This window comes from Bos grunniens, chromosome 14 (genome assembly GCF_055505025.1).
Source record: "Bos grunniens cultivar Pamir isolate PY7600 chromosome 14, Bosgru_T2T1.0, whole genome shotgun sequence".
Classification (NCBI taxonomy): Eukaryota; Metazoa; Chordata; class Mammalia; order Artiodactyla; family Bovidae; genus Bos; species Bos grunniens.
Genome location: NC_141178.1, coordinates 81128694 through 81151575, shown reverse-complemented (window position 1 = coordinate 81151575; position 22882 = coordinate 81128694). Strand labels below are relative to the sequence as shown.

The window sequence follows — 22882 nt, the reverse complement described above, 5'->3', positions numbered from 1 at the left end:
TCCCCGTGCCCCTTCTCGTAATCAATCCTCCAGCAACCCCACTATCCCCAGAAACTAGTGATCTGTTTTCTGCCTGTATAGTTTCACCTTTTCAGAATGTCACAAAAATGGGACAAGGCCGCACGTCGCTTTGGGGGTCTGGTTTCTTTCACACAGCGTAACGCATGTAAGCCTCCTCCATGTGGCCTCCTCCGTCAGTCACTCCTCTCGTTACCACTGAGTAGTATTTCTGTGGGTCCTGAAATAAAATGCAGTTTTTGGTGCATTCACCAGTCGAAGGACATTTGGATTTTTTCTGTTTGGGGTTATTATAAAGCCACGGTAAACATCTGTGTACAGATTCTTGTGTGACGTTGTCATTTCACTTTGGTAAATGCCTGGGAGTAGAACAGCTGAGTTGGATGGTAAATGTAGGTCTTACTTTCCAAGAAAGTACCAAACTACCCTCCACGCTGGGTGTACCATTTTGCATTTCCGTGGGCAATGATGGAAACTCTAGTTACTCTGTCTTCTCACCAGCACTTGGTATTTTCTGGTTTTTCTTTTCTCCATTCAGGTAGATGTGTATTGATATCCCACTGGGGTTTTAATTTATTTCCCCCATGGGGAATGGTGTGGAGCAGTTTTTATGGGCTTATTTGCCATCTGCTTTTCTCCTTTTGTGGAATGTCATTTGAATCTTTTTACCTGTATTTTCTTAGGTTGGTTGTGTTTTGTTCGTAAGGTATTTGTATATTTCAGGCACAGTCTTTTATCACGTGTGTGATTTGCAAATTACTCCTCCAAGTCCAAAGCTTATCTTTTCATTTGTTGTAGCTGTCTTTCAAAAAGCAGACATTCTTAATTTTGGTGAACTTATTTACCAATTTTTTATTTTATGGATGGTACCTTTGGTGTCATATACGGGACTGCTTTGTGCAACTCAGGATCACAGAGATTTACTCCTAAATGTTCTTCTAAAAGTTTTAGAATTTTAGGCTTTACTTTAAGTCTGTGATCAATTTTGAGTTAATTTATGTTTGTGAAAGTGATGTCGCTCAGTCGTGTCTGACTCTTTGCGATCCCATGGACTGTAGTCTACCAGGCTTCTCTGTCCATGGGATTCTCCAGGCAAGTGTACTGGAGTGGATTGCCATTTCCTTCTCTAGGGGACCCTCCTGACCCAGGGATCGAACCCAGGTCTCCTGCATTGCAGGCAGATTCTTTACCCTCTGAGCCACCAGGGAAGCCCTAACCCTATGTTTATAGTGAGATAACTTTATGTTTGTAGTGAGATATAAATTGGGGTTTATTTTTTACATGTGTTTATCCAGTTATTGCAGCACCATTTATTGAAGAGACGGTCCTTTCTTAATTGAATTGCTTTTGTTGCACCTTTACCATAACACACGTGGGTCTTTTTCTAGGCTCTATAGTTTGCTCCATTTGTTTATATTTCTGTGCTTTCATCAATATCACACTGCACTGATTACTGTAACTTTATTACAAACCTCCAAATCAGCAGTGTCAGTGCTCCAATTCTTCTCTCAAAGTTATTTGGCTATCTTCATTCCTTTACTTTTCCGTATAAATTTTAGAAACAATTTGTTGGCTACTACAAAAAAAAATGCTTCTGGGATTTTGATGAAAATTGCATTGAATATTTAGATAAATTTAGAGAAAATAGACAACAATGTTGAGTCTTCCAATCTGTGAACATGGTGCATCGCTCCATTTATTAAAGTCTTTATGTCTTTCAACAGTATTTTATATTTTACAGTATATAGATCTTACAATTATTTGATACATTTATACCTAAACATCTCATGATTTTTAGTGCTACTGTTTATAGTACCTTTTTATTTTAATTCCCAGTTCATTGCTGGTACCTAGAAATGTGACTGATTTTTGTACGCTGACTTTATATTTGCCAATTTGCCGAATTCACTTTTTTGTTCTGGTAGGGTGTTTTTTAGATTCTTTGGAATTTTCTAGTTAGATAATACCATCCTCTCGGCCTCTCCAGCACCTCCCTCCGTAAACACACGGGGCCATTCAGATGCATACACCCAAGGCCTCTTTTCCCTTTCAGAATCTCCTCCCACATCTCTGAATTCACAAAGAACCAGTCCTACATGACGGTACCTCAGAATTCTGCCCGTGGGGACAGACAGAGGCACCCCACCACCATCCTGCTCTGCAAGTCACAGAGCAGCCAGGCCGCCCTGATGCCCAAGGAGCACACGGCGTTCATCGAGGAAGCCTACAGTGCAGGTGATCCCCGGCCCCGGGACTCGTCCCAGCAGACCCCATCAGTCCCTCCACCTAAGGAAGTCCCGGGAACGAGGGCCAGAGCAAGCCCACCCTCCAGGACCTTGGGGTGTCAAAAGGCATGGATCTAGTGCAGCTTTCAGCAGGGCCTCCTGCGCATCCTCTTTGGCCTCCTCACACCTCCTGAGACACCATCGGAAGCCCCAGATGCCCTCTCTCAGCCCTTCCCTCCACACTCCTCCAACACCTTTCACACCCTAGAACCTCAACTCACACCTGGCCCTCTCACTGGAATGCTTATCCCCTCCTTCAAAGGATGACCTGCCTTAATCCTTGTAGGCAAAGCTAAAATGCCACCCTCTCTGGGAAGCCAGTCCTGACTGCCTTTCTGTCTTAGGATTCATCACCCCTCCACTCTCTGTGTGCCCAGGGCCTTTTAGACAACTTCCCCACAGAAAGTCCGCTGATACTGGGTAGGGCTCTCCTGGGCTGGAGGCTCCTTCAGAACAGAGCCGGGCCCTGACTCCCCTTGGAGCCACGCACATAGTCTTACAATAAATGAACACCACTGAATGTTGGGTGACTGGATGGAGGATGAAGCGGTGAGGAAAGAACAGATGGAGGGATGGAGGGATGAATGCTTAATTTATCAACAGATAAATTAAGGGTGGGTGGATGGGTAGATGAATTTTTAAATGGGTGAATGGTGAGTAGATGGATGGATAGATGGATTTAGGAATGGAAGGTCGGATGGACCGAAGGTGGATAGATGGATAAATTTATTCATGGATGGACTGATGAATGAGCATAAGGATGAGCAGGCAGGTGGGTGGACCGGTGGATTGATGGATAGAAAGACATGGATAAATGGGTGCATGGACAGATCGACGGACACATGGATGACAGACGAATGGGTGAATGGATGGGTGAAAAGGAGTGAACCGATGAATGGATCGAGTACTGCACGAGCGAGCGAGAATGCATTCCCTGCTTGCTTTCTTGCTTCTGATCTTCCCTTGAACCTCAGAAGGACTGGCAGAGCGGTTAGGAGCCCCAGGATCGCCCAGCGTGTCCCCAGCCGAGCCCCGCCCCGCCCCACCCCGCCCGTGCCTGCCCTACCCCGCCCCGCCCCGCCCCGCCCCGCCCCTGCCCACCCAGCCCACCCCGCCCCGCCCCGCCCCTGCCCGCCCAGCCCTGCGGGTGCACCGTGGCCCCCACGGCGCACCCACCCTCACTCCTTCTACCTCAGCCACCTGCTTCAAGCTGCTCCGGGACCTCAGTGTTTCAGACTCCCGCCACCTGAGATACATCATCAAGAAAATCAAGAGCATGGCGCACGGGGCCCCCAACCTGGTGCTAGAAACCATCCACGACTACTTTGTAAACAACCAGCAGGTGGGAGCTGTTAGGGCTCTTCAGGGCGGGCGTGGGGAGGGGAGGGCAGGGCTAGACCCAAAGCAGGTTCAGACCTTGGTTCCTCCGGACAGCAGAGCCGTGATTTGGGGCAAGTCAGTCTCCCCATGTGTCCAGCGAGCCAGCAGGGGGAGGGTGGAAACTAGACCAACATGTGTGGATCATCCTCTGAACAGTCTCTATAGACTATCATGATTCTCAGAGATGAGAAGGCTGAAACTTAGAGGAGGGAAGTAATTCGCCTAAAGTCACAGGGGAGGGATGATTGGGTGGATGATTAGGGTTAAGCTCTATCTGGATTTTTTAATGAATGGATAGATAAAAGAATAAATGGATGAACTGGTAGAATGCTCTTTAGACCCCTGGTAGTTCCCTGAGGATGGGGACAAGTGTTTATTCATCTGTCTCTGCAGAACCTAGTTCAGGGCTGTTCACAACGGTGTTGCTGCATGGATGACCAAATGTGTCCACTATGCTATCTCCTCGCTGGCCTCTTTACGCGCCGCCCCCTAACTGCTGCTCCCACGGCGACTCCCCACTTAATTAGACCCAACTTGTCCCTGAGCCTGTGTCCACCCTGCCACCCACAGATCTCCACCCGGCACAAGTTCCGGCTATTCCACGTCCTAGGGGCAGTCATTGGAGCCACTGAGTCCCTGGAGGAGACCTGGGAGAAGTCCTTCATGCAGCTGGCCCTGGAGAACATGACCAGGTCCACGGTGAGTCTTCCCCACCACCCACCCCCAGCAAATAGGCCATTCCACAAAGGCTTCTGAGGTGCAGGCAGCTGCCCCGGGGACCCAAAGAATGCTGGGAATGCCCAGCCTTGTGGCTGACCAAGCGATTCTGCCCATTTTCTCATTTTCTTACCACCAGCCCCTTCAGAGGGACAGCCTCATGCACTCACTTTACAGCAGAGAAAGGTGAGTCTCAGAGAGTTCTTGGCCGGTCTGTGCGTCCCACCCATTCCCCAGGCAGTACCTCAGCCCTTGGCTGCCTGGCTCTGGGTCCCCGCCTATTGAAGACCACAGGCTTGGACCTGGACCGCACATCCTCCAGCAGGTGGGGGCAGGCGCTTCTCTGGGTGCACAAGCTGGTCCAGGACTCACAGGGAGAGCAAGTGCCTCCTGGCGCCTCCATCCTGCATGACGCCTAGCACATGCCTGGCTCCATTTTAGGCTCTGCTGGGTGGTCCTGCATCCTTTCAGTCCAACTGCTTGGGTCCTTTGCTTCTGGAAGACGCTTCCCTGATTCCCCAGGACATCGTCCCCTGTGTTGCTCTGTACTAGGCTTCAGGAACGCCTGACTCTCAGACCCAGAGCTCTCTATAGTTCCCCATACTCTCATCCCACCTCTCTTTTTCCACCTCTCTGTCCTTCATTCTCCTCTCTGAGGAGCCATCATCTTCCAAATCTTTGACTGCATTTTCTATGCATATCCATGAGCCTTTAACTTTCAAGAGATCTTGGTCTTTGTCCTCAGAAAGTTCCCATTTCATCCTGTTAATAGCTTCACAGATGCAGTGTCTTCTCTTATCTCTCAGGATATTAAAGGGACTGTTTTGCTTCCAGTTTTCTCTCTCTGTTTGGCCTCTATTTCCTCTGAGTAGCTTTTCTCTGGGTTTCATCAGGTTTGTGGTTGTGGCTATGGTTTTGATCCCTATCATATCCGTGGCCTTCTCTGTGTGGCCATCTGCCTGTGCTTAGGAGCTGCTGAGGTGCTCTGGGCACACAGGTGGGTGATGAGATTGGGGGTCCACCGCAGAGTTATGAGGTGAGCCCTCTACTGTCCTCCACGTGTCCCTTGTCCCCATATCAGCACCTCAGTGACGTTCCTCTCGGGCCATCCAGATCTCCCAGGGAAGACCTGATCTGGGGCTCAGCCCCACGCACCAGAGTGGAGAACCTGACCCAGGAAGTGTCTGTCCCCTGCACTTGCAGGCCTGTCCTCCCCCGCCAGAGACCCTCAGCCTGGCCTCTCCAGAGACCCTGTGGGTGTGCAGGGTGGAGATCTGGGCGCTTGACTACTTCGCACACACTCCGCCCTCTCCTTGGCCTCCCTAGCTGTAAGCATCTGGGAGACACACGCCCCAGGATTTCTACCAGACCATGTGTGGTGTCGGTGGAGGCCGGTTCTCAGCTTGCCCTACCTCCAGCTTAGGGCTCAGCCCAGTTACCTCACCCAGAGGGGTGACTATCACCCTCGGTAAAAACCTCCTAAATGTAGAGTACTTGAGGTCTATTTCCTGAAAGAGCAAAATCAGATTCAACCCACCATCTTAACAAGAATTCCTCATAGTCACCCTTTCAACAAATCATAAATGATATAACGATTTCACATGATGACTCAGACAGCACTGAGAAAAGCCCTGGCTGTGGCAACACAGCGCCGGACAGTCTGATGCTGCCCCTCGAGTAGAGTGTGGTGGGCCTGGTTGGGGTGCAGGGAGGGCGAGGGGGCTGGCCAGCTGGGCCTCTGCCCCCAAGACGCTGACACTGACTCCTCAGGCCAGAGATCTCGGGACCGAAGCAGAGACTCTGTTTCTGAATCCCTGGTGGTTAAGACTCCAAGGCTGTGATGTTGTCCTGAGCTCTCAGGAGTTCCGGAAAGAGGTGACATCGAGTAGAGCCTTCAGGATGCATGTCTAGAATGTAGGTGTTGGAGCAAGCTTTCAAAATGGACTAGCGTTTGGATAGACAGGACGAGTGGGCACTGTGTTCCAGGTGGGAGACACAGCATATGTGCAAAGGCTCAGCAGCAGGGATAATGATGATGGGTTGCTGGACCAGGAAGAGGCCCAGGGATGTGGACATTCACGTGTGATCCTGAGCCCTGGGGACGAGCCTCACCTTCACCCGCCCGCTCTGCGAGTCGGGCTTCCTCAGCCTCAGTTTTCCATCCAAAACCTGGGTTGACAGTAGCTCTCTTGCCCACCAAACCAGACCCTGTGTGTGAGATGTCAAGGCTCCATCTGACCACCCACTCTTCCTTTCCGCCCCCCGCCCAGGAGCTGGAGGAGGCCTACCAGGACGCGGCCAGCAACGTGCTGGTGGCCATCTGCAGGCACTCGTGGCAGGTGGTGGCCCGGCACCTGGAGACTGAGGTCCTGTCGGGCGTCTTCCCGCACCGCAGTCTCTTCTACGTGATGGGCATCATGACCTCTGATGGTATGTCCTGCCCGCGGGGCCTGGGCCCAGCCACCCTCTGTCCGCAGGCTAGCAGGGGGCGGGGCAGGCCGTGAAGAGAGCAGGAGGGGGCCGGCAGGGCTGCTGACCTGTGGGACACACTCGGGACTGAGCATCAGCTGCACAACAGGGAAGCCAGCCAGATGGCCCCAAGCTACGGCCCGGACACCCCCACGGCATCTGTGCTGCCCGTCCCGACGAGGCCACGCTCCTGCCCTTGGCATTTCAGCTGCCTGCCTGGACACAACCAGGGCGGAGCAAGGAGGTTTCAGGAGGAAGGGCTGCCCTGCCGTGGTCCGTTGGTTCCCGGCAGACAGACAGGCCGAGCTCACAGAGACTGTGCAACAGGCCTGGGCACCCAACTGCACATCGCAGGCCCGGGAGGTCCATATTTCTGTGCCTCCTCCGTAGCTGCTGCCTCTGAGCCACTGGAAGGGCCACCTTGGATAGTGGGGGGGTCTCTGAGGACCCCTGGGGAGGACTCATGTGGGGAGGTCTTACCAGGATGAGGCTCAGCTAACACTCTTTGAGTTCCTGTCGTGTGCCCGGCTCTGCCATCACGAGCTCACAGCCTCGCCAGGGAGGCAAACTCCACCTCTCATTCATTCATTCACAAGCATGAGCTGAGCTCACTGCTGCCCAGCTGTGGGGGTACTTCTGCCCTGGTGGCCATCAGGGAGGACTTCCCAGAGGAGGCAGCCAACTCTGAGCCATGCCTTGCATGCCATGAGTAGGGGTTTGAGGAGGAAATGGTGTGAGCACACCCTGGGGCCTTAGGGAGGAGCTAGTCAACAGCCTTAGCCAGAGAGTTGAGGTCAGGGGGAGAAATGGGTGTGGCGGTTCTGCTGTCTCCAGGGCGACCCAGAGGGGAGGCCTCAGAGGCTGCGCTTGGGAAGAAGGCTGGGAGGAGGCAGGCGTTAGCTTGGCTCGGCTTTGCACCCCTCCCCTGGAGCTGACAGGCTGGGTGGAGGTCCCTCTGTGCCTTGGGTCAACTCTGAGATCCCCCCAGAACATTCCCTTAAGTGGCCCCTCTTTCTGAGGTTGGGTTTCCAGCCTCAAGCATAAAGGCTTTCCAGCGCCCCAGTGTGCCCTTCCCTGGGCTTTGTTTTCCCACGGTTGAGGAGACCCAAGCACGTCCCAGGGGACCATGCCCAGAGGGAGCCCTCTGTACCACTGTCTGAGCCTGAGGCCCAGAGAGGGAAGTTAACCCATCTGAGGTCACACAGGATGGATGGCAGGACCACGACTCCAGCCCAGCGCTCTGGACACCCAAGTCCAGCTCACTATCCTGGAGCTCACCTCCCCCAAGGAGCCAGACAAACACAGGACAATGTAGTCCTGACTCAGTCATGTCCAAGGGATGGGGGAGATGGAGCCCAAGACCCAGCCCCAGCCATGGACACAGGACCTGGCCTCCAGTGACCACCACCTCCACTCTCTCCCTCAGAGACTGTCTTCAAGGAGGGAGAAAAGGCTGGCTGGGAAGAGCAGCTGGCCAAGGTAGGGAGGGAGCCCAGCCACGGGGGCCTTCTGCAGGGATGGATGGGGGGCGAGGGTGGGCACCCACTCAGCCCTGGGAGGGTGGAGGAGGCTCAGGATGGGAGGCGGAGGGTGGGCAAGGCTGGTACCGAGGAGCAGCAGGGTCCCTGGGGGTCAGGACGTGAACTTGTCTCTAGACACCTGGCACAGAGCAAGTGTCCAGCGCACACAAGGCCTTTCCCGCCACACAAGGCCCTTCCCGCCCGCCCTGGGGTCTGGGTCCATGGCTGAGGGGCCCAGAGAGGATGCGGAGGCCAGACGGGAGAGCAGAGGGATGAGGAGGAGGGCGGTGGGGACTGAAGTTGTCACAGAGAGGACGGGTGTCACACTGCTCCCACTCCAACCACACACCACGTGGCTGGGAGAAGGGACGTTGGGCCCTGGCAGGCCTGGATTCAAGTCCAGATTCAGCCAACCACAGCTGTGTGTCCTGGGTGCCTACTTTGCCTCTCTGTACCTTATTTCCTCCTCTATCAAATGGGGGTGAAAGTGCCAACCTCCAGCGCTTGCTGTGAAATGACAGGAAGTGATCTACATGGTGTCTGGCACTGGGTGTGACAGACAGGAAGCCCTCACTCACTGCATTAGTTATTATTATCATATAGTAGCAGCAGAACAGTTGTAATTAAGTAGCATTTAGTGGAAATAACACCGCTAGTAGCAGCAATACAGGTAATTAATAGAAAAATAAGACAGAAAATCACTAAGTACATAGAAGACTTCAACAACATAATTAACCAAATTGATCTAATTGACGTTCTTTTCGAATGTAAATGGAACATTCACCAAGACAGATCGCTTGCTGGGCCATATATCAGGTTTCAATAAATTTAAAAGGATTGAAATCAAACGGAGCACATTCTCTGCCCAGAACGTCAATTAGAGATCAATACCAAAAATATGTCTGGAGAAATTCCAAATATTTGGAAATTAGACAACACTCTTTTAAGTAACCCACAAACCATAGAAGAAATCACAAGGAAAATTAGAAAATATTTTGAAATGAATGGTAAAGAAAGCACAATATGAAAATTTGGAAATTTGGGGGACTCAACAAAAAACAATGCTTAGAAGAAAATTATATTTGTAGTGCCCATATTAGAAAAGAAAAAAGATAAAATCTATCATCTAAACTCCATTTTAAGGAGCCATTCCCCAAAGTGCAAACTAAGCCCAAAGTAGAAGAAAGAAAATAATAAAAAGTAGAGGAAAAATCAAATTTTTTTAAATGGACAAACAATAGAGAGTGAATAAAACCAAAAGTGGGTTTTTCAAAAATATTAATAAAATGATAAGCTCTTTGATAAGCTGATCAAGAAAATAAAAAATATTCATTATCAGTAAAGGTGGAATATCAGTGAACAACCTTAAAACATCTGGAGAATGTTTGGGTAATAAAATATGATTCCAATAAATTAGGCAATTTAGATTGAATAAACAAATTCCCTAGAAAACACAAACCACAGAACTGACAAGAGAAGAAACAGAGGATCTGAGTAGCCCTGGATAAAAGAAATTGGCGTCATATTTTATAAACCTTCCCACAGGCTTCGCTGGTTAATGCTATCACAAGTTAAAGTGTCAGTTGCTCAGTCGTGTCTGACTCTTTGGGACCCCAAGGACTGTAGCCTGCCAGGCTCCTCTGTCCACGGGATTCTCCAGGCAAGAATACTGAAGTTGGTTGCCATTCCCTTCTCCAGAGCATCTTCCCAACCCAGGGATTCAACCTGGGTCTCCTGCTTTGCCGACAGATTCTCTACCGTCTGAGCCACCAGGGAAGCCCATCACAATTTAATGCAGAAATAATACCAACTCTGTCCAAATTCTCTCAGAAAATAGAGGAAGAAGGAACACTCTTGAAACCATCTGATGGGGCCAGCACAACTCCAACACCAAAGCCGGAAGAAAACATTACAAGAAAGCTACAGACCAATATCTTTTATGAGGATGAGCTCAAAAATATTTAGCAAAAGATTAGCAAGAAAAATCTGCCTTTTTGTTCACCCGCCTGGAATCTCTCGCATCCCAGCCCTTTGGGGTTTTTACAGAGACCTTGTTAATAGGTGTGATTCACGAAACCGCCGACAGCTGATAATGAAAGTCCACCTGTCACCCTCTCTGAAGGTGCAGAGGTGGGTCAGAGTTCCAACCGTCGATCCAGGATGGGTTCTCCTGGCAACTCGCCCTCATCCTGGGTGGAGAGCCAGGGGCTTTCCAGAAGTGGAACCAGGCTTCTTGTGAACAACAAAAGACCTTTACTGCTCTCATCACTTAGGAAAGGGTTTCAGAAGCTCTGTGCCAGAAGAAGATGAAGACCACGTGTATATTTTTATCATAAGTCCCAGCGTCACATTGAGGAAGGCCCTTCACAGAGCAGGAATAGGAGGGAACGATCGTCTGTGGAAGCCCAGCCACTCACACACCTAATGATGAGTGAGTGACGCCTTCCCACTGAGATCAGAATGAGGCAAAGAGGCCCACGGTCTCCACTTCCGGTCAACATTGCACTGAAGTCCTAACCAGGGCAGTAAGCTAAGAGACAGGTGAAAACAGATGTACGGATTACAGTGGAAAATGAAAAACTTTCTTTGCAGACAACATAATTGCATACACAGAAAATCTCAGTTTTTTAAATTCTGGAACTATTAATTACTATTAATTACTAATAATTGAATTTAGCAAGATCTCAGGATATAGAATCAATATGCAAATGTCAACTGAATTTCTGTGTACTAACAATAAACAATTGGAAAATAAACTTCTAAAAAACTATGATGCAGTCACATTTAAAACATGAAAGACTCAGACAAATTTAACAAAATATGGGCAAGATCTTTACAAAACACTGCAAAAAGAAATTAAAACCTAAATAAATGCAGATAAATGATCATGGATAACAAGAGTCAATAATGTTAAGATGTCAGTTCTAAAAATTGATTTGTGTATTGCCAGTGTGATGCCAACCAACTTCATTATAGAATTAAATAAAATCTATAATTTAAAATTTTATATGGAAATTTCAAAAGACCTAGAATAGCCAGAACAATCTTGAAAAAGAGCATAATTACAAGAATTACACTAGCTGACTTCAAGATTTCCTATATAGCTACAATCAACAAGATAGTGAGAATTGACAGAGATAGAATAGAATCGCCAACATAAAACCACACTTACGTGATCGATTACTTTTTTATTCATGGTACCAAAGCAATTCAATAGGGAAGGTCTTTTAAACAAATGGCTCTGCAACAATCACCTATCTGGGGGGTAAAAAGGAACTTTAATGCCTGCCTCGAACCATTCACAAAAGTTAATTTGAGATGGGCCCAAGGCCTAAATATTAAAAAACAAAAAAGCTTCTTGAGGAAAACACAGGGGCAGGTAAATATTTCTTGGAACCCAGAAATCACTCAGCATAAAAAATTTTTTAAATGGATGAATTGGATTCTATCTGAATTAAAGCTTCTGCTCATCCCACAATACTATGAGGAAAGTGAAAAAGGGGAAATCAGAGACACAAAGAAAATATTTACGAGACATATCTCTGACAAGAGATTGTATCCAGAATAAATGAAGAACTCTTCCAAAAATCAGGGAGAAAAGACTAACAGCCCAACTGCAAAAGTGAACAGATTTAAGTAGGCATGTCACAGAGGAAGGCAGATGAATGACCAAAAGCCAAAGACACAACCGTCAGCATCTTGAATCCTCAGGGAAATGTCAGTTAACATCCGGGAGCAGCCTCTACGCACCCACGGACAGACCTCATAGGAGAAAGAAAGGCTCAGCCAAATGCTGGTGGGGAAGTGCCCGCTGTAGGTGGGATGGGGAAACCTGCTTGGAAAACTGGCATTTTCTTATACAGTTAGGACTTGGGAGTTCTACTTTTAGGTACTAACCCCAGAGGCACGAAACACTCATACACAAAATTACGCACAGAAGCATGTTCCCAGCAGCCTTATTCCTAAGAGCCTCAGACTAGGAACAACCTGTACTAGGCAGACTCATCCCCTCCCAAAGACCTGAAATCAATTACTTACTCACCCACCGAGGAAACTGGAGAAAGGAGAGCGAGTTACACTGAAGCTGAGCAGCAGAAATAACAAAAGTCAGAGCAGAAATAGAGGCGTCAACTTGAACAAGCGTGCAACAGCACGGCGAATCTCAAACACACACTGAGGGAAAAACACCAGACACAGGGCTTCCCCGGTGGGTCCGGTGGTGAAGAATGGCCTCGAAATGCAAGGGGCATTGGTTTGATCCCTGGTCCGGGAAGATTCCACATGCCCAGGAGCAGCTAATCCCAAGTGCCACAATTACTGAGACTCCTCTCTCGAGCCGGCAAGCCGTAGCTATGGAATGAAGCCCAAGCTCCTAGAGTCCGAGCCCCGCAAGCAGAGAAGCCAGTGTGGTGAGAAACCCGTGAGCCACAATTAAGAGGAGCCCTCAGCTAGAGAAAGCCCGCTCGCAGCGGCGAAGACCACAGCCAAAAAATGAATCAACACGTCTCTTTAAGAAACATCAGACACAGAAAAGCACACGTCACACGATTCCAGTCGTACAAAATGCTAGAAGAGGCAAAATTAACCTTATGGCAGGCGAACTAAATCAAACCGGCCTTGTGGGATGGAGATTAACTAGGAGTGAGCATGAGAGAGCTTTCTGGGGCAGTCAGAAATGGTCCAGATATTGACGGGGTGAGACATGACTTTGCCGACAAAGGTCCGTCTAGTCAAAGCTATGGTTTTTCCAGGAGTCATGTATGGATGTGAGAGATGGACCATAAAGCTGAGCGCCGAAGAATTGAAGCTTTTGAACTGTGGTGTTGGAGAAGACTCCTGAGAGTCCCTTGGATTTCGGGGAGAGCCAACAAATCCATCCTAAAGGAAGTCAGTCCTGGATATTCATGGGAAGGACTGATGCTGAAGCTGAAGCTTCAATACTTTGGCCACCTGATCTGAAGAACTGACTCATTGGAAAAGACCCTGATGCTGGGCAAGATTGAAGGCAGGAGGAGAAGGGGGCAACAGAGGATGAGATGGTTGGATGGCATGACATTTACTTCATGTCCATCGATGACTCGATGGACGTGACTTTGAATAAGCTCCGGGAGTTGGTGGTGGACAGGGAACCCTGGCATGCTGCAGTCCACAGGGTCACAAAGAGTCGGACACAACTGAGCGACTGAACTGAACTGAGACATATGTACGTTTGTCAAAATTCATTGCACTACACACTGATGATACACGTGTCTCACTGTACGTTAAATAGACCTCAATATTAAAATATTTTCCAAGCAAGAGTACTGGAGTGGGTGCCATTGCCTTCTCCAATTAAAATATTTAAAGCTTTAAAGAAAATTTTGGAAACAGATGTGTTTCAAATTTCAAAATATTTCAAAATATAAAAAGAAATATGGGGCCCGCCTTATATATTCTGTAAACATTCTTAGCAGGGTCTAGGACTGATGCAGAATCAGATAGATGACTATCTCTGCTACAGAAACATGCAGAATTCACACTAATTCCCATAGTGTTGTAGCAGTTTGGGCTCCGCTTTGGCCACCAAATGCTGGTACATGATGCCATGAAAAAAAGAGACACCGAAGGTTTGGGGGAGGGGACAGAAGCCCCTGGTGCTCCTGGAGAAATTAGGAGCTTCCGGGAGGCTGGGGTTCCCTGGGCATTCAGCAGACACCCGTCCTGTGGGCATATGGGAGAGCCACCCAGGTCTTGCTGCACCCTAGCAAATGGACCAGATGTGGGGCACGACTGAGGCAGACAGGTTCCTCTGGATTCTGCCCTGGTGTGCGTGCAAGCTAAATTGCTTCAGTCATGTATCTGACTCTCTGCAACCCTATGGACTGTAGCCCATCAACCTCCTCTGTCCATGGGATTCTCCAGGCAAGAAGGTGTAGGTTGCCATGCCCTTCTCCAGGGGATCTTCCCAACCCAGGGATCAAACCCGCATCTCATGCTTCCTGCATTGGTGGGCTGGTTCTCTAGCACCACTGGGAAGCCCTGGAGGAGTGGAGCTGGCCAATGTGCAGTGAAAGCATTAGTCACTCAGTCACGTCCCACTCTTTGCCACCCCATGGACTGTAGCCCGCCAGGCTCCTCTGTCCATAGGAATTTCCAGGCAAGAGTACTGAAGTGGGTAGTCATTCCCTTCTCTAGGGGATCTTCCCAACCCAGGGATAGAGCTCAGGTCTTCTGCATTGTAGGCAGATTCTTTACCATCTGAGCCACGAGGGAAGCCCTAGGCTAGAGCAGTTTCCATTTCCAGGTCCAAGGGTGCATCACCAGAGGGGGTGCAGACAGTCCTGCCTGCAGAGGGCGCCCTTGTCTCCGAGTATGGCCCTGCTACTGCTCCTTTAGGGTAGATCCCAGAAACGGAATTAATTGGGGAAATGGATGCATATAAACTATAAATTTTAGTTACCATTTCCCAAACCTGCGCTTTAACGTGATCCAATCACCTCCAAAATGTGATGCTTTTACTATTTCTCAATCTTGGCCAAAATGATACATCATCTTTAATTTCCATTTCTTAAATATTAGTAAGGTTGAGTTTGTATATCTCCATTTTTAACTGGATTGTCATCTTTTTCTTATTGGTTTATAAAGTGCTCTTTATCAATGATATTAACTCTTGGCAACAGATCACAGAAAGAAAAAAAATTACTGTGTCTTTCAACTTTATGGTGATTTGGCTAAACAAACTTCTTGAAATTCTTATCTTCACATTTACCAATCCTTCTTTTAAGGTATTTGTGTTGGGAGCATAATTAAAAGGAGTCTCTCCATCAGAAAAAAATCTTAGGACCAAAATCTTAGACGACTTCTATTGTGGAAACCAGGAACACTGACAATAGAGAGGCTGTGTATTTATCATCATAAAATGATGCAATGTTAGGGCTTTTAGGACTTTATGTTTAGAAGGGACTTCTCATTCATTTATTTGATCATTGGTTCATTCATTCCTTCATTCAAAAATACTAAGAGTGTCAACTACTTGTCGGGCACTGTTTTAGGTACTGGGGAGACATCCATGAGGAAACAAGACCAACCTTGCCCCCAGGCACCCACACTCTGGTGCAGCCACCTTGAGGGGACACGCCACTGGGCCTCTATGACAGCTGAGCCCCGGCCCAGCCCTGGGGACATGGTCAGGCCCCTGGTTTCTAGCCCCTCCTTGAGAATCTTCAGGGAGGGGCAGCTTGAAGAATGAGTTTCTCGTCCCCAACAGCGAGCAAACAAGTCAGAGAGCAGGCCCTGGAGCCTCAGGAGAGGGAAGCAGGGAGGAGGACGGGGAGTCAGGACCCCAAGTGGTTAGGGGCGGGCCAGGCTGGGGGAGACTCACAAGATGGAGACAGAGACCCTCTGCCCGCCCACCCGTCTGCTTACAGATGGCCATCAAGTCGGTGCCGTTTCTGAACAAGGAAGGGTGGTCCAAGGAGCTGCTGGGGGCACTCACGAGGCCCGACCGGACACAACAGGAGCAGCCCCCGGAGAAGGTGGGCCACCCCCACCCCTGGTGCGCACCGCACAGGCCCAGGGGCTCTGTCCATGGGCCCACACCCAGCGCAAGCCCCAGGCCCCCGAAAGAAACAGAGGGCGGGGGCCAAGCGGTAGGACTTGCAGCCACACCCTTGACGCTTCACCACCAGGCCAGCGATTGCTGGTCACAGAGCAGAGGGGTGAGGGGGCCTGCACGGGGGAAGTGGCAGCCTGCCCAGTGGACAGGGGTGCAGAGAGGGGGTTCAGGCTCAAGACAGGAAGCTGAACGCTTCCCCAGGCCTTCCTGTTCATCTACTATGGGCTGATGCTTCAAGCCGAAGAGAACGGCACCAACGTCAGGACACACCTGAAAACCCTGCTGGAAACGTCCCACCAGTGGCCCAAGCAGAGGGAGGTAAGGCTGTGGCGGCCACTCAGTGCCAACTGTTTGACCCTGACCACGAGATTAGCCTGAGCCTGGCCACACTCTAGGCCCTGACCTGAGCCCTGACCCTTGTCCCACTGAGCTGTGACCTGAGCCCTGACCCTGGTCCCACTCTGAGCCCTGACCTGGTCACACTCTGAGAGCCCAGACCCTGGTCACACTTTGAGCCCTGACCCTGGTCACACTCTGAGCCCTGACCTGGTCACACTCTGAGAGCCCTGACCCTGGTCACACTCAGAGCCCTGACCCTGGTCACACTTTGAGCCCTGACTCTGGTCACACTCTGAGCCCTGACCCTGATCACAGGATTAGCCTGAGCCTGGCCACACTCCAAGCCCTGACCTGAGCCCTGACCCTGGTCACACTCTGAGCCCTGACCCTGGTCCCACACTGAGCCCTGACCCCCGTCACACTCTGAGCCCTGACCCCGGTCACACTCTGAGCCCTGACCCTGGTCCCACTCCAAGCCCATCACAACTGTGTCCTCTTCCTTGTCACCTGGACCTGCATTCTGCACTCTGGCGCAGGGCTTGAGACCTGGGGGTGGGGAGGCAGCAGTAGCAGGGCTCCACAGAGTCACCTCTCCCCCAACCCTACCCTCGCCTCCAGCCCCCATAAAGAGACGCCCCATAATACTCGGCTCAGATGTGTGTGTCCTCCCAGCCTGGTGGCAGGCAGGTGCCCTGTGCCCTCTGATAAATCTCCTCCCTTCCTGGGCCTCAGTTTCCATACACCCAGGTGAGGGGTAGGCCGGATCCTACCAGCCCACGTCAGTGAGCCCTGCCCCCCGCCCCCTGCCCCGACAGGGCATCGCGCTCACCGTGGGGCTGGCCGCCACCCGCCACCTGGACCACGTCTGGGCTGTCCTGGAGCAGTTTGGCCGGAGCACGCCCATCAGGTGGAGCCTGAACAGCTTCTCCCCCAAGGTGCTGGCTCTCCGGCCGCTGGAGGCCTGGACTGCGGACAGGGATGCTGGGCCTCCGTGGGGTGGGGGCTCCCGGGGCCAATTAGGGGGAAAGGCTGTGGGCCACGGCCCCCGGCCTCCGGCCCACCTCTGCAGCAGCGGCGTGGCCCCTGTGCCGCACTTTCCCCCTCCTCAATGGTGCTCCCTCTTTCCCACCGGGCTGCAGGGAGCCCAGCTGTGAGGCCAACACAGGATAGCTCCCGCGTGGCTGCCTGCCTGCCGCGTGGTGGTTAGTGGCTCTTTGATCCTGGGCCTCGTCCAAAGCAGGAGACAAGGGCCCGAGGCCAGCCCCGGGGAGCTCCCAAGGCGGAAGCAGTGGCAGCAACCCCAGGAGGCGAGCCAGGATAGGACAGAGGGGGGATGAGTGAGAACCAGGACCACGGCCGAGGTCCGGCCTCCTCCTCGCAGTGCCGCACGTGGCGGGTGGTAGAGCAGCAGCTGGGACCCGAGGCTCAGACCCCCAGAGAGGGTCTAGTCACTGACAGACCGCAGGATCACAGTGTCCTCAGGGCCATCGAGGGCCCCCACTCTCTGGGTCTCACCTGGAGCCAACGTGCCGGGTACCCCATCACTGTCTGTCTAGGTCCAGACACGCCCTCCCAGGCCCCCTGCAGCCTGAGGTGGGACAGAAGGGGGCCAGGTCCTGGGCCCCTGGGGAGGGGCCACCCCAAGGCTGGAAGGGTGAGGGGCTTAGATTCTAGCCTGTTCTAGCAGAGACAAGCACCCCCGTGTACACCTCCAAGTGACCCCACGAGACCCAGCCCACTGCCCCTAGGGAGGCAGCCCCATCTCCCCTATTTCCTTGTGAGATACACTGAGGTCCGCCCTGCCTCCAGGACCCCGCTAGTGGCTGGGGTACCTCCCGTCACCACACCCCCAGGGGAAGGCTCAGCAGGGCCCCCATGCGCCTGACCTGCCCCGCCCCCACCCCACTGTGCCCAGAACTCGGGGGACCTGCGGTGGAAGTGGGCGAGCAGCACCATCCTCCTCGCCTACGGCCAGATGGCAGACAAGGCCAAGGCCCAGATCCTGCCGTGGGTGGACAACGTCCTGTCCCGGATGATCTTCTTCTTCCACTACAGCTCCTGGGTACGACCCCCGGCCCACTCCAGAGCCCACCAGAGCGGGGTCAGGATTAGACCTCCCAGGGCCCGGGAGCCCACCAGAGCGGGGTCAGGATTAGACCTCCCAGGGCCCCGGAGCCCACCAGAGCGGGGTCAGGATTAGACCTCCCAGGGCCCCGGAGCCCACCAGAGCGGGGTCAGGATTAGACCTCCCAGGGCCCGGGAGCCCACCAGAGCGGGGTCAGGATTAGACCTCCCAGGGCCCCGGAGCCCACCAGAGCGGGGTCAGGATTAGACCTCCCAGGGCCCCGGAGCCCACCAGAGCGGGGTCAGGATTAGACCTCCCAGGGCCCCGGAGCCCACCAGAGCGGGGTCAGGATTAGACCTCCCAGGGCCCCGGAGCCCACCAGAGCGGGGTCAGGATTAGACCTCCCAGGGCCCGGGAGCCCACCAGAGCGGGGTCAGGATTAGACCTCCCAGGGCCCCGGAGCCCACCAGAGCGGGGTCAGGATTAGACCTCCCAGGGCCCCGGAGCCCACCAGAGCGGGGTCAGGATTAGACCTCCCAGGGCCCGGGAGCCCACCAGAGCGGGGTCAGGATTAGACCTCCCAGGGCCCCGGAGCCCACCAGAGCGGGGTCAGGATTAGACCTCCCAGGGCCCGGGAGCCCACCAGAGCGGGGTCAGGATTAGACCTCCCAGGGCCCCGGAGCCCACCAGAGCGGGGTCAGGATTAGACCTCCCAGGGCCCCGGAGCCCACCAGAGCGGGGTCAGGATTAGACCTCCCAGGGCCCCGGAGCCCACCAGAGCGGGGTCAGGATTAGACCTCCCAGGGCCCCGGAGCCCACCAGAGCGGGGTCAGGATTAGACCTCCCAGGGCCCCGGAGCCCACCAGAGCGGGGTCAGGATTAGACCTCCCAGGGCCCCAGAGCCCACCTCCCCACCCCACCCCAACGTGGGCCTGGCCTTCCTTCCCACCTAGTGCTTCATGGGTTTTCATGAGGATCCCAGCCCTCTGCCTCCCCCAGAAAGCAAGCCCTGGGTTCTCACTTGGGGGAACTGGATGCCCCATGATGACAGCCCCCTGACCCTGCACCCCGGGAACAGTGAGGGGCCAGGCAGCCCTGTGAGGCCACCGCACACTTGATCCTTTGGGCCTGGGGTAGCCGCATATCATGAGAAGCTGGACACTGGGCTTCTTACAGCACCTCCTGATGCTTAAGCATCATCAACTATTCACATTGTTAAAAAAAAAAATCACATGGGTCGCCCCCATCCCGGAGCCTGTGCAGCCCCGGCCGGAGTTCTCTGCTGTCTCCCCCATCGGCAGTGGCCCTGCCACCACCTGTGACAGTGGCCCTCCTGCTCTCCCACCCCTCTGGTACTTCCACTCCCCGACCTGCCCCCTTGCTCCACTGTCCGACCCCAGGACGAGACCCTGAAGCAGAGCTTCCTCACGGCCATACCCATGCTGGTGGGGGCCATCAACCGCAACGAGGGTGCCCAAAGCTACGAGTTCTCGCAGGTGTCCGAGCTCCTCGAGTGTCTGATGGTGAGTGCAAGGTCCTTGGGCAGGGGAAGGGCTCCCCAGGGATGGACCAGGCACCCCCCTCAAACAGCAGCACTCACGAGAGACACCAGTGGGAGAGATGGGCCAGCTGGACTTCTAGAGCGTGGACAAGCCCCTCGTAGGCTTTCACACCTGGAAGCACATCCACAGCCCTCAAGTGACTCGCTCCCTACAGTGACCCTGAGCTGGCCAAGGACATCCACTGCACAGCTGATGTGGCTGAGACCCAGGAAGGCCAGCACCGTCCATCCATTCTGCCAATACTGACCTAGCTTGCACCACCAGTTACTAGGGGTTTGGGCCTCGCAGAACCTGTGGGATAGTGGAGGAAACTCACAAGTGATAAATAATTATGCAGTAGCAAGGAGAAGGCAATGGCACCGCACTCCAATACTCTTGCCTGGAAAATCCCATGGGCGGAGGAGCCTGGTGGGCTGCAGTCCATGGGGTCACGAAGAGTTGTACACGACTGAGCAACTTCACTTTCACTTTTCACTTTCATGCATTGGAGAAGGCAATGGCAACCCACTCCAGTGTTCTTGCCTGGAAAATCCCAGGGACGGGGGAGCCTGGTGGGCTGCCGACTATGGGGTCATACAGAGTCGGACACGACTGAAGTGACTTAGCAGCAGCAATAACAAAAATAACAGGCGCATTTTCTGAGCCCCTCCTGTGACCCAGACACACTGCTTTGCATGCCTTGCTTCCCACCTAACACAAGGGCAACGGCATCATGTTACTTGTGAATGCACGAAGCTCAGAGCAGTTTGGAGGTGTGCCCAGGGTCATGCGAGCTCATGTGTGGGTAGCTAGGATTCAGGCATGATCCATCTGATTCTAAAGTCTATGTTCTAATTGTCTGAGGTGGCAGGGGGATGTGGGGGGGTCAGATCACAGAGGCCCCCCTGTGCAGATCCAGAGCAGAAGCAGAATCCTGCAGGTTAGAGGGGTGCTGGGCACCCAGGCCTTTAGGCGGGAAGGAGACTTGGTGTCAGGGGACAGGCCCAGGTATGTGGAAAGACAGCCTTCACCTGGGATTTGCAGCTTCTGATGGAGAAGGAGCCCCAGGACACGCTGTGCACCCCGACTCGCCAGCAGACCATTCGCATCATCTCCAGTCTCTGGTAGGCTCCCCGGCCCCACGCAGTGCCTTGCTCAGCATCCACCATCAGCCTCACAGCTCAGGCTTGGCGCCCCTCAGGACAGCGAGGTGGGAGACATCAGGCTTCAAGGCCCTCCTGGGCAGGGCCAGGGACCTGAGCCAGCGCAGGCCACCGTGGGAGGCGGCTGGCTGTCTTACAGAGGCCCCCACCCTCCCTGACTTGTCCCCACAGTAAGCTGAGGCCACAGCTGGACCTGGAGAAGAAATCTCGGCTTCTGTCCATCAGCCTCCGCAGCGTGATGTCCCTGCCGCTGCTGGAGGTCCTGGAGAAACACACCTGCCTCTTTCTGGAGCCGCCCAACATACAGGTGCGAGGCTGGCACCTGCACCCCTTCCGGAGGGGGGCCCCCGGGGAAGAATGTCCAGTCCCACGTACTGCTCTAGGGTTGGGAGGGGGCCGCTGAGGCACCCGCCTCGCACCGTAGGCCAGGGCTGGGGGTGTTTCTTTTAACTGTTCTGAGCCCACCTGTAAAAAGGGGATGATGATCCAAGAGCTAGTGCCACTTAGCACTGAGGCTGAAAGGAAACCCTGGATGTCCCACGTGTGGGGCAAAGCAGCGCTCTGTACATAGAATGGGTGGCCTCCCTGCCTCTTGCCGGCACTGAGAGCGTGCAGCTCAGTGTCACCCACGCCGCTACTGCAGCTGGTCTGGTCCTGCCCGCGCTAGTGGCTGCAAGAAGGAGCTCTGATGTGCGCTCCACGGCCCTGGCCGGCCGCCCACCCTCAAGTTCTGTGCAAGGGAAGCCGCACTGCGGGGAGATGCCGGCCATTGCGGGCAGCCGCCACCGGGGGGCGCGTGCAGCCTCAAGCGGCCGCGCCCCGCCAGGCGCCCCGCCCACTGCAAAGGGCAGGCAGCCGGTGCTGAGCGCCCGCCGGGCGCCAGGCCCACCCCCATCTGCGTTAGCTCAGCTTCCCAGCAGTGACCCGTCCAGAGAGCGGAGGGAACCAGCTCAGAGAAGTGGAGGTGTCGGGAGGGAGAGGCAGGGCTGATCTCCGCCCCATGCCCCCGGACCAGGCTCTTCAGGCCACCTCCCCAGGCTGAGTCCAGGATGGAGCCGGCAGACAGGCAGCTTGGGTGTGGGTGACAGTGAGGGGCCCCCTAGACCCAGGGCGACACTACTGCAGTGGCTCTCCAGAAGGGGGATGTCTGCCTAGACTCCAACCCTGTGGGAGTCCAGGGTGCCCGGGTTACCACGTGATGACCCCATGGCCAGACCCTCAGCGAGTGCAGCCAGGAGCCAGGCGCGGGGCTGGGGCTTCCTGTTCCTTCTCACCCTGTGTCCACGTCCACCCTGACAGGGGTCTGGCTCCAGCCCAGTTCTCAGGTGACAAAGGTAGGCTCATCGAGCTGAAGTGGCCCCCAGAGAGATGACGGCCAGAGCCACAGGGCTCTCCTCCAGTGGATACTCCCTGTGGCCCTTCCCTCCCTGGGCAAGCCTGACTCGCCAAGCGGCCAAGATTGAGGGTCTCCTGTGTTTGCAGGACCAGTGCAAAATGAAAATGAGGGGCCTTTGTTTAAACCTTTTTTGAGAATTTCAAGATGGCAATGGCAGAGCATTCAAGTAGACACGAGAGCCTTCCGGGCCAGGTCTTGAGCGGATTACACACTCGTGAATCTTCTCGGCCACTGAGAATCCTGTGCCCTGGGGCAGGCCCCAGACCACCCATGCTCCACGGCTGCCCAGTGCGGGTCCTAGGGGGCCCTTCCTGGGCATGATGTGAGCTCGCTGGTGTGCAGCCCATCCTGGGGAGCGTGCAGGGAGCGGGCCCCGAGAGGCTGACACACACAGG

The 22882-nt window shown here is 53.5% G+C and overlaps 1 protein-coding gene across 5 annotated transcripts in view; it reads left to right on the top strand.

Annotated features, from left to right (window-relative positions):
- The window catches only part of LOC147359739 (maestro heat-like repeat family member 5), a 59956-nt gene that overhangs the window by 3255 nt on the left and 33819 nt on the right, over positions 1-22882 (top strand). For 2 of the 5 annotated variants that reach the window (XM_086337544.1, XM_086337545.1), the window contains exons 2-13: positions 2072-2253; positions 3500-3645; positions 4254-4382; positions 6671-6830; positions 8296-8348; positions 15796-15903; positions 16185-16301; positions 17138-17257; positions 18238-18384; positions 19788-19910; positions 20973-21052; positions 21263-21398. In XM_086337544.1, coding sequence (XP_086193670.1) covers positions 2072-2253; positions 3500-3645; positions 4254-4382; positions 6671-6830; positions 8296-8348; positions 15796-15903; positions 16185-16301; positions 17138-17257; positions 18238-18384; positions 19788-19910; positions 20973-21052; positions 21263-21398 — 1501 coding nt within the window. Of the gene's footprint in view, positions 1-2071; positions 2254-3499; positions 3759-3970; positions 4383-6670; positions 6831-8295; positions 8349-15795; positions 15904-16184; positions 16302-17137; positions 17258-18237; positions 18385-19787; positions 19911-20972; positions 21053-21262; positions 21399-22882 lie in introns of those variants that run through there. The other 3 variants (XM_086337543.1, XM_086337542.1, XM_086337541.1) reach the window with 3 other exon arrangements.